Genomic DNA, 10,991 nt, shown 5'->3' with positions numbered 1-10,991 from the left:
GTTCAAACCCACCAGCCACTCCTTGGAAGGAAGATGGGGCAATCTACTTCCGTAGTGATACTGCCTTGGAAACCCAAGGAGGTGTCGCTATGAGTCGGGTCCGACTCGATGGCATGTAACAACAGCAACAACAAGGAGCTCTGGTGGCAGAGTGGGTAGGACATTTGGCTGCTAACCAGAAGGTCAGCAGTTCAAATCTACCAGCCGCTCCATGGAGGGAAGATGGGGCAATCTATTTCCATAAAGATTTAAAGCCTTGGGAGCCCAACGGGGGTCTCTAGAGTCGGAATTGGTTTGACGGCAGTGAGTTTGGTTTTGATTTTTTTTAATTGTCTACATTAAAAAAAATTATATTTTACATCATTAAGTTAGCCCACATGCACTTGCGTGTGGTATGTGTAAATATGTTAAAAAATAATCAAAATGAAAGTTTCAGGAAACAATATTTACATTCATTCCCTGGGTTCTACTGTGATGTTTTCTATTTTATCTTTTTTAAATGCCGTATAACACACGGCCTGAAAACAATACTTTCATGCAATGTCCCACAGCTCATAGCATCCCACACCATAGTAATACTACTACTCATTCTCACACACCAGTGCTGCTTCCCCTACCCACTTACATGCTTAAATTCTCCCTCTACCCTTTGTATTCACAGCTACTTTCTCAGGTAATCTTTTCCCTTTGGGTATATATGAACATTATGAAACTCAGTCATTGGTCTCTGGGGCTTCTGTGAACTAAAGCCTAGGCTGGAGGGCACCTGTGTATCCCACACTTGGTGCTTCAGTTGAGTTGTCTTGGGGCTGGGGACAGGGCTTCTGAGCATAGGAATTGGTAATGACAGGCTATGTGGCCTAGACCTGCGTTTTCCCAATCCTTGACGAATAGGCTGTCTGGCAAGGGGTGCTTAGCCAGAGTACCTACCTACCTTCTTACATTTTCTGGGGCTAGTGGGCCTACCTCTCTGAGATAATTCTGGCTCTTGGGTAATGTTGAGTGTCACCTCACATCTCTTTTCCTCTCTCCTTTATAGTTTGCAGAGCAGTCCTTGATGAAGAATGCCATAAAAACATCGGAGGAGTCATGGATTGAACAACAGATGCTAGAAGACAAGAAGCGGGCTACAGACTGGGAGGCCACCAATGAAGCCATTGAGGAACAAGTGGCTCGGGAATCCTACCTGCAGTGGCTGCGGGATCAGGAGAAACAGGCCCGCCAAGTCCGTGGCCCCACCCAGGTAGGTCATCAGCCCTGTTGCTTGCCTGGCTGAGAACCTGTTATTCCCATGCTCTGGCTCCAAATGGGCAGAAAAAATTAAGCTGTTTTGACATTTGGGAAAGAAGGAAGTTCCCAGCCTAGTCTGTACCTCATTTTGGCTTTAGTCTTGGCATTGTGCCTTGGAACTTTCAACGCCTGGGCAGAACAAACTTATGGTATGAGGGAGGGCAGTGGTTGCTGGTTACATAAGAGAGAGGTGGATAGCTTCAGAGAGACAGGCTTATGTTGAAAGCCCCATGTGTGCCAGGCTCTGCTGAGGATGTAAAATCAGATCCAGCCTGCTCTGTCCACAATGATCCCCTGTCTGTTGAGAGAGACAGACACATAGGTGGGCCCTTCACCCTAGCTTGGAGGCCCCTGGAGATGGGGCTCTGGTCATGCTTTACAGAAGAAGGTTGAATTTTTAGGGCAGGGAAGGAACAAGATAGACAGGCATTTGAGGACTCACAAGAAAGAGTTTGGAGTGATTGTATATATTGACAAGAGCTGAATAATTCAGCTGAAGGTCTGTGCCAAATACCTTTCTCAGTGTACAGGCATTATTCTCAGTGTATGGGGGTACATTGGTGAGCAAGACAGGCTAAGATCCGTGTCCTTGTAATGCTTGCATTCTTGCAAAGGGAAACAAAATAACAAGCATAATGGGTAAGTTAGTTGGGGTGCTTTGGTTGAAATTTAGATAGCAGGGTAAGAGGAATAGATAGGGTTGAGTGGAGATAGGAGTTCACAATATTAAATAGTGTGATCAGCGTAGGCCACAGCAGGTAAGATTTGAGCAAAACTTTGTAGAAGGTGAGGGAGTTAGCTAAACCATATGTCAAGAAGACAGAGGGTTGGGCTGTTACTCTGAGTGAGGAGGAAGCCATAGGAGGATTCTGAACAGAGGAGGGACAGGATCTGAGTTAGAATTTAACAGGATCCCCCCCCAGCTACTGAGTGTAGAATAGAATCTAGAGAGTGAGGGTAGAAGCATGGGGACCAATGAGGAGGGGGCTTATAGTGCTGGCAGTAGAGGTGGTGAGAATTATTTAGCTTCTGGCTGTACCTTGAAGGTAGAAGTGACAGGACTTCCCTTCAGGTTGACTTTAGAGAGAAAGGTTAAGGAGCTTAAACTTTGTCCTGTGGTTCTGTGTTTGGAATGGTGACTGTTTAGTGCTGCTATAACAGAAATATCACAGGTGTGTCGCTTTAACAAACAAATTTATTTTTTCACCATTTGGGAGGCTAGAAGTTCAAATTCAGGGTACCAGCTCTAGCAGAAGGCTCTCTCTGTGTCTACTCTGGAAGAAAATCCTTGTTTCACATCTCAGAAGTAAAAGGCCTAACTAACAACAAATGTTCCAAAATGAGATGACATCTACAGGTATACGGGTTAGGATTCCAGCACATACTTTGGGGGGGGGACACAGTTCATTCCACAACAGTGACCTGTGACCTGTGTAGAAGCTGTATCATAGCCAGGATTCTAGGAAGGGAGGGAGCACTCAGGGATGGGACAGGGGAGGGTCATCATGTCTGGTGTTGGTATCTTACCTCCTTTTCCTTCCCCACTGCAGCCCCGGAAAGCTAGCGCCACATGCAGTTCAGCCACAGCAGCAGCATCCAGTGGTCTGGAGGAGTGGACCAGCCGGTCCCCACGGCAGCGGAGCTCAGCCTCGTCCCCCGAGCATCCTGAGCTGCATGCCGAGCTGGGTATCAAGCCCCCTTCTCCAGGCACTGTCTTAGCTCTTGCCAAACCTCCTTCGCCCTGTGCACCAGGTCAGTGACTTGCTCACAGGGAGAATGCTGGGGTTAGGAGGTGCTACCTGGGTCCTGGGCTCTGCCTCTGACTGTCCATTTGCCCCAGGTACAAGCAGCCAGTTCTCAGCAGGGGCTGACCGGGCCACCTCCCCTCTTGTATCCCTCTACCCTGCTCTGGAGTGTCGGGCCCTCATTCAGCAGATGTCCCCTTCTGCCTTTGGTAAGCTTCCTCTGTCTCAGGGACAGGGAGCAGCTGGGAGCTAGGGAGAGGCTGGAAGAAGCAGCTAATCCTAAGGAGGGGGCTTTTGCAGACTCTGGCCATTTTCCCAAGAAAAAGAGTGAGAGGTGCTGGAGGGAAATTTTCAGTCCAAGAGATCTATCCCAGAAAGTATCTGAGGGAGGATTTTTAGACTCAGGAGCCTTCCTTAGAGAAAGGAATGAGAGTAGCCTTGAGTGGGGTTTTCATTGTGTGTGTGTCTGCCCTTGAGAGAGGAGTGATAAGGGGCCTGGTTGGGCTTCCTCCAGAGCCAGGATGGAAAGAAGGCAGACCAGGAGAACTCCAACTTTTACATCATCCTTCTCCCCTTCCTCTTGCCCAGCAGGTCTGAATGACTGGGATGATGATGAGATCCTAGCATCGGTGCTGGCAGTGTCCCAACAGGAATACCTAGACAGTATGAAGAAAAACAAAGTGCACAGAGACCCACCCCCAGACAAGAGTTGATGGAGACCCAGGGACTGGAGACCATCTCCCAAACCCCACCACTCCTGCCCTCTGGTGCCACCCCACCTTCTTTGGCTTTCTTCCCCTTTGCCTTCTTCCCTTCTCCCTCTCACCCCTCCCTTCCCTCTGGCTGGCCCACCCTGTGCTCCCCTCATTGCTGCCGCCACCACCAGTCTCCGCCAGCTGATGTGCCCTGTTGCCCCCTGCACAGCATCTTCCCTGCATTCCACAGGGGACTCAGGCAAGGGTGCCAAAGGTAGGCGAGAGGCACATGGAGACAAACCACCTGGAAGCCAGGCAGCCCCAGACATTCAGACAGAGGAAAGTCTCCCTGCTCCTCATTCCTCCCAAGATCAGAGAAACTTGTCCAACCCCCTACCCCCCAAAAAAATGATGCCAGGGAGGTGGGGGAGAGAAGTGGAAAATCCCCTTCCCATACCCCTAATAATGTCTGAGCCTTCAATGTTGAATTTTTCTTTACTAAAGTGTACTTTTATCTTATAAAATCAGCCAATCAGCCAATCAAAAATGATCTAGACAACAGCATTGGCTCTGTGAAGGTGACATCTCTCTGGTTTGGGGACAGGCAAGCCATGGTGTATGGAGGGGACACAGAAGTGTGGTTGCTATCTTCTGACCTCTGGCTCTGTGGAGGTGGGTGTAAGCTGAGGTGGGGGTGGGTGAGCAGGTGTCAGACTGGCTTTGGACAATGAGACTCTGACCTCACTGCATTCCTTTTGCTTCCACCACCACCACCAGACTCTTTGGAATCTTGGAGTGGGGGGGGGGCATCTTTGGAGATCATGGCCACCACCCAGGATTTGAGTGTGGGGAGTGGGAGCAGCCTCGGCAGATGGGGCACCTGTGCCCTGCAGGTGTTGACAAGATCTGCCATCTGTAATGTCCTTGGTACAATAAAACCAAATGTCAGTTTTCCCTGAGTGGCTCTGTTCTATCTGGGGCAGGAGGTGGGTGGGCCATGGATAGTAGAGAATGGTACAGACCTTGACTTGACCACTGAGGACTCCATGTTCCCCAGGAGGATCCACTTGGGGGCCTGGAGTTTGTCCATATTGTGTTAATTCGCTTACTAAAATCTCCTTATGGACCTGTTGCCACCAAGAAAGCTCCATCTTTGCCACTGCCCCTACACAGTACTGGCACAGATGCAGCCTGCCTGCCTTGTTTCCTGGAGGTGTGCTAAGAGCAGAGGACTCTGAACTCCTTGAGGGCAAGGACTGAATTTCCTGTCGGAATTCCACCTGCCTCTTACACCATGAATGTTTGCTTTTGTGACTTGGAAAGGCACAACTGACACTTCATAGCAACATGAGTTTAGTGGAACAGACCCGAGGGCCCTCTCCAAGTAGGTCTTAGCAGTTTAGGATTAGCCCAAGCCCTGCTTTTTCATGTCCCCCAGTCCTCTGACACCTCTCCCTGCCCTTCCTAGGAGCAAAGTTGAGGCACTAGAAGAATGGCTGCCACCACCCATCCCCCTGCCCTGTTTTCTCGCAAGTGTTTTGTTACCGCTGCTTCTGTAATGGGCCCCTGTAGAATGATGAGTGTTTGCAGGTGAGGGTGTGGCTGGCTGGCTGTGTGTCTGAGGGGTATGTGTATGTGTTGCAGAGTTGGTTTGAAACCTTCCTTGGCTTTTAACTAGCTCCATGACCTTGGTCAAATCACTTAGTCTGAGTTTCATATCTCCTATCTGTTTATTAAACAGTGATTAATGTCTAACTACCTCATGCTCTCTGGTTGTGAGCATCAAGAGATAATGCATATGGTCAATGTAATGTGACAGTGCCTGGTACATTGAGAGTGCAGATGTTAGTGTGTATTATTTATTATCTTGGTGTTGACATTTCTGCACCACTTGCCTCCTCCTTACCTCTGTTTGCTGCTCTGTCCAGTTTCCTTTGTCTCTGGAATCTGCCTTTACTCCATCCCCAGCCACCAGCCTTGTCTTTGAAGACTGGTAAAGGGTCACCTGAAAAGCCCTGTGTGATCCTATTCACATTCTCCCTCTATCTACAAATAGGTCTCTACTTCCCCTTCTCCAATAAACTTTGGGGCAAGGACTATGATGCCAGACTCATCTTTGTATCTGTAATAACCATTCTCGTCCCTCAGGGCCTGGCAGCCTTACCAAAAAAAAAGAAAAAGAAACCCAAACCTGTTGCTGTCAAGTCAATTTCTGACTCATGGAGACCCTATAGAACAGCTGCCACATCTTTCTCCCGCAGAGCAATTGGTGGGTTCAAACTGCCGACCTTTCAGTTAGCAGCCAATAGCTTAACCACTGTGCCACCAGGGTTCTCTCGCAGCCATACAGTAGACCCCTAATGTTGGCTGAATAAGGAGAATAATGTATATTTGCTTTTTGGATATTGTCTTGTGTGTGTGACTGGTGAGTCCAAGTCTTCATGTGCATCTCAGAGTGTCTCCAGTAGGGGTGTGTGTGTGAGAGAGATGGATGCATCAGATGGTGAGTGTGGGACTCTTGACAGTTTGTGTCTCTATCTGTGAGAAGTGTGGATCTGTGACAGTGCATCTGTGGTTTCTGTCTGATGGGGGTGTATGTCTGTGTTTATTCCTGTGGCAGATTCTGGGGAGCTATTTCTGGACATTTTGTTTCAGTGACAAGGCTGCATGTCTGAAGGTGCATGTATGTCTATGGCCCGGTCCACAGTCTACCCATGTCTTTGCGACACTGCATGTATCTCTGTGGGTCCATCATAACAGTATGTATGTCTGCCTTTGGAGCAGTGCATGTGCATCTGTGTATCTTGTGTCAGACTCTGGGTCTCTCATTTCTGGAACAGTACAAGTCTTTCTGTGATGGTGCTTTCATGGCAGGTTCTGTCATTGTATCTGACAGGACTTTTCTGTATCATTGTCACAGGGTAATGTCAGTCTATGCATGAGTCTCTTGAGTGCCTTCTTCCGTAACAGCGTATCTCTCTGTGTCTATCTGACGACCGTGTCTGGCTGCTACAAGCAGTTGCATTTTTGGGTGTCAGTATAAGTCTCTGATGGTGTGTGTCTGTGTGTCTAGGACAAGTTTATATGACTGTGACAGTGCATGTTTGTATCTTACATGGTGTTTACTGTGTCTTTGCAGTGTATGTCTTTCTTCCTGGGGTAGAAATCCTCTCTGGCTGTTTAGTTTTCACATCTTTGTGTCTGAGGATGTTACCACCTTCTTAGCTGCCTCTACCACCACCGTTTCTCAGCCCCTGCCTCTCATCCAGAAGTGCAAACCCACTCCACCTCCACTCCAGCTCACTCTCAACCCCTATGTTCCTGATACTAGATCTGCTGGCTGTGCCTACAGCCAAGTCTAACCAAGTCTGGTTAGGTTAAGGGCACCCCAAACACCCCGCAGGCCTCCCCTTCCGTCTTTGGAACTCTTCCCTTGACCAGCGCCTTCCCGATGGTGGTGGTCAGAGGATTACTGCTCCCTGGTGGCTTGACCGGTTCTTCCAGGTCCTGAACTTAAGTTTCAAGGTGGAGGCTGCTAGCCTCCTAAAGCACTCAGTTTAGGTGAGGAGCACACATCGTGACTAGGTCTAATGGAGCCATGGGCTCTATCTCAGAAGTCAGGGCTGGCGTTATCTTCGCGCTAATCTCGAGACCGCGGCAAACCAACTTCCTGGGAACGGAGGCGGCGCAGATTTTTTTTTTTTTTTGAAAAGTTTTTATATATGTATAAAAAAACAACCTTGCTCAACAACCAAAACAAATAACGCGGGTGCTGCAAAGGGATTCCCAGAACCAGTTCCCTCTTGGCTTGCGTCCCGCCTCGCGCCCGCCCTCTTTTGCATGAAGGTCCCGCCCCTCGTAAGCACCAGGCTGGTATTTGCATAAAGGGGTACTTAAACGTTGAGAGTGGTTTGCAAATAAGGATTGCCTCCTATTGGCTGGGGTACAGCAGGTGCCGCGTCGGGATTGACCAAAACCAAGAGGGCGGGGCCGTCGCCCCGGGCGACTCTCCCGGCGGCGCGTGCCCCGTCTCAGAAGCGTTGGCGCTGGCGCGCGCGGTGGATCCTAACATTGCATCGTCTGCTGGCGTGCCGGGGCCACCAGTTTCCCTCCCTTCCATCCTGGCGCCCCCTGGCCCTGGTTCCGCAGCCGCTCTGGCCCGGGCGCCCCCTCCCTGCGGGCTCAGCGGGCTCAATCTGCGCAGCGTCTCCACCATGTTGACCAAGCCTCTGCAGGGGCTCCCCGCCTCCCCCATGACTCCCACGCCGCCGCCAGGTGAGCGCAGCTTCCCTTACCGCGACAGGGCGGGTGAGGGTTGGAATAGTGGAGGAGGAACGCGGGCGGAGGGGGTCGCAGCATGGCTAAGCCCGCTGCAGCTGACTTCCTCGCCTCCGCCCGCGTAGGAGGCAAGAATCGGGAAGCATTCGAGGCCGAGTACCGACTCGGCCCCCTTCTGGGCAAGGGGGGCTTCGGCACTGTCTTCGCGGGACACCGTGTCGCAGACCGACTTCAGGTATTCACCACAAATGTCTTGGGAGGGTCAGGTGTGTATGTAGGGCGGGGGATTGGGATGCTGGTTGGGGCAGAGTGGGTCTGTGATGTGTGTGTAGTAGGGTCATAAAGACCAAGATCTGGTTGCTGTGGGTGTCCCTGGGGATGGGGGTGGGGTAGGGTACGGTCCAAGAGGGTATATGAGGGTAGGATATTTCAAGGCAAGGATTCTGGAGGTCTAGAGAGTGAGATTAGGGAGTGGGGGTGATAAGGACACTAGAACCAGGATCCAGAGGATGTGCCGGAAACCCAGGTCTGAGATTTTGGGATTTTGGAGGCAGGTGTCCATTATGTAGTTGTGAGGACCAAAACCCGAGTACAGCGTTAATCGAGGATTTGGGCTGCTAGGAAATTCAGAACTCAGAACCTGGAAGTGGGGGGTCGTGAAAAGTGAGAAGGGAAAGCCCAGGATTAAGGGTAGTGGGAGGAGTGAACTTGGTTCTGGGGACTTGGAGGAGGGTGGGGAAGAAACCCTGGCTCATTTGATGACTTGTGGTGTGGTTTGGTTGGGAACCAGAGAGACTAGGGTGCTGACTAATGGAGAGGCACTGGAAGTGAGCAGAGTCAACTGGGAAGGGTCTGGGGGTCATTTGCTAGTCCCCTCACCTCGGCCCTCTTCTCCAGGTGGCCATCAAAGTGATACCCCGGAATCGTGTGCTGGGCTGGTTTCCCTTGGTGAGTATATTTGGAGTCCTTCTTGATCTGTAGACTCTCTCTCTTTCCTTTCTAGGGGATGGATGTTTCCCTGGGCTCTGTAAATGTGAGAACAATACTACCAGCCCTTGTTTACACCCCTAAGGTGACATTCACAACCCCATACTATACTGACTCAATCCAATTCCCCTGGATTCTCCTCTCCAACCTTTTTTTCTCACCTACCCGCCAAACATTGTTTTGGGGGCTGCCCGCAGGGTATGCTAGTGAGGAAAGAAGGTCAGAGGTCACTGGTTGCCATGGTGATGGTAGCTGCTCTTTCCTGCCTTTACAAAGCTAAGGGACAACAGGCCAGGTCAGGGCAAGTTGTAGGGGTGAGCGCGCCCCCTGGTGGTCCATAAGAAGATTGCGCCTGCTAATCTGTGGGCCTTAGAAGAGGGTGCGCCTGCGCAGCAGTGAGATTTGCATTATCGTGAGAAAACCTGTGCCTGTGCAAGTCAGTTAGCTGGCCAGGAGAGGGCCCCACCTCAGGCCCTTTAGCCATAGCTATCCATGTGCCAGCGCGGAGCTTTCCAGAGTGGATGGGGCAGCTTTTATGGCCAGTAGGATTCATGCCTTTTATTGAGTTCTGATGGTATATGCCTTAGGCGTCATAAAAGCTTACTGTGTTCCAAGTTCCACTGAGCACTTTCACTCAACACTGTTCTAGGTGCTTGGTAACAGTAACAAAATAACACGTGATAGAATGTTTTGAGTTCTTTCTTTGTGCTAGGTCCCTTGCAATTACTCACTTTCAGCTACTTAACAAATATGTGTTGAGCACAGACCATGTGCTAGGCACATGGCAAATATAGTATTTATTGAGAGCTTATTTTGTGCCAGGTCCTTTCCTACTAATTACTTTCACCTGTTTAACAAACAAGGTGCCCTGGTACCCTGATGCCTAAGGCATTTGACTACTAACCAGAAGGTTGGCTGTTTAAACCCACCAGCTACTCCGTGGAAGGAAGATGGGGCAACCAACCTCTGTAAAGATTTACCACCTCACAAATCCAAAGTGGGTCGCTATAAGTCAGAATCTACTTGATGGCAGTGCATTTAGTTTTGGTTTTATTTAACAAATATTTATTAAGCCCAGTCCTGTTACTGGAGTCCCTGGGTGGTGCAAATGGTTGATGTGCTTGGTAACCAAAAGCTTGGCAGTTTGAGTCCACCCAGAGGCACCTCAAAAGAAAGGCCTGATGATCTATTCTGAAAAATCAGCTACTGAAAACCCTTTGAAGGACAGTTCTACTCTGATACACATGGGGTGGCCAGGAATTGGAATTGACTTGATGGCAACTGGTTGTGTTTACCTTGCTACCAAGCATTGTTCTAATGCTTGAGGTACATCAGTGAACAAAACAGACAAATCATTACTCCATGATAGTGCTTATTGTTTAATCCATGTCAGACCCTATGATATAAAGTGCTTCCACCTATTTAACAAACTTTTATTGAGTACCTACTGTGTGTAAGATACTGTTGTAATCTCTTAGGATAAGTCAGTGAACAAAACAGATAAAATATTTCATAATAGTATTTATTAAATGCTTTCTTGACCAAAGGCCTTTTGCTAAGAACCACTTTTATTTTTCAACTATTTACTGAGCTCCTCCTATGTGTCTGATGTGCATAGGGTCTTTGGTCCTTTCACCTTCCCAATGGTTCTGTGAGTTTGAGCCTTTATTTAGCGTGAGGCCTTCCTGTGGCACAGGAAGGGAAATGGGCTGCTCAAGGCCACACAGACAGGTGGCTAAGTATAATTTGAGCTCACGTGAGAAGTAAGCCTCAGAGCTACTGGTCTGACTGACACCTTCTTATTTATCTCCCTCCTTACTCCCCCCAGACAGACTCAGCCACATGCCCACTCGAGGTGGCACTGCTGTGGAAGGTGGGTGCAGGTGGTGGGCACCCTGGCGTGATCCACCTGCTTGACTGGTTTGAGACACCAGAAGGCATCATGCTGGTCCTTGAGCGGCCTTTGCCTGCCCAAGATCTCTTTGACTACATCACA

At 49.6% G+C, this 10,991-nt stretch overlaps 2 protein-coding genes across 2 annotated transcripts in view; both read left to right on the top strand.

Moving 5' to 3' along the window:
* The window catches only part of OTUD5 (OTU deubiquitinase 5), a 20,380-nt gene extending 16,632 nt beyond the window's left edge, over positions 1–3,748 (top strand). Inside the window, exons 5-8 of the mRNA XM_007958556.2 lie at positions 1,040–1,243; positions 2,841–3,042; positions 3,131–3,244; positions 3,627–3,748. Coding sequence (XP_007956747.1) covers positions 1,040–1,243; positions 2,841–3,042; positions 3,131–3,244; positions 3,627–3,748 — 642 coding nt within the window. The remainder of the gene's footprint in view (positions 1–1,039; positions 1,244–2,840; positions 3,043–3,130; positions 3,245–3,626) is intronic.
* Positions 3,749–7,782: 4,034 nt separating this feature from the next.
* The window catches only part of PIM2 (Pim-2 proto-oncogene, serine/threonine kinase), a 6,392-nt gene continuing 3,183 nt past the window's right edge, over positions 7,783–10,991 (top strand). Inside the window, exons 1-4 of the mRNA XM_007958561.1 lie at positions 7,783–8,005; positions 8,134–8,243; positions 8,906–8,956; positions 10,824–10,991. Coding sequence (XP_007956752.1) covers positions 7,945–8,005; positions 8,134–8,243; positions 8,906–8,956; positions 10,824–10,991 — 390 coding nt within the window. The 5' untranslated portion in view covers positions 7,783–7,944. The remainder of the gene's footprint in view (positions 8,006–8,133; positions 8,244–8,905; positions 8,957–10,823) is intronic.

Source organism: Orycteropus afer, unplaced genomic scaffold (assembly GCF_000298275.1).
Source record: "Orycteropus afer afer isolate SDZICR_OR568_19922 unplaced genomic scaffold, OryAfe1.0 scaffold01011, whole genome shotgun sequence".
In the NCBI taxonomy this organism is placed as follows: domain Eukaryota; kingdom Metazoa; phylum Chordata; class Mammalia; order Tubulidentata; family Orycteropodidae; genus Orycteropus; species Orycteropus afer.
This window is presented reverse-complemented; position numbering and strand designations above follow the sequence as displayed.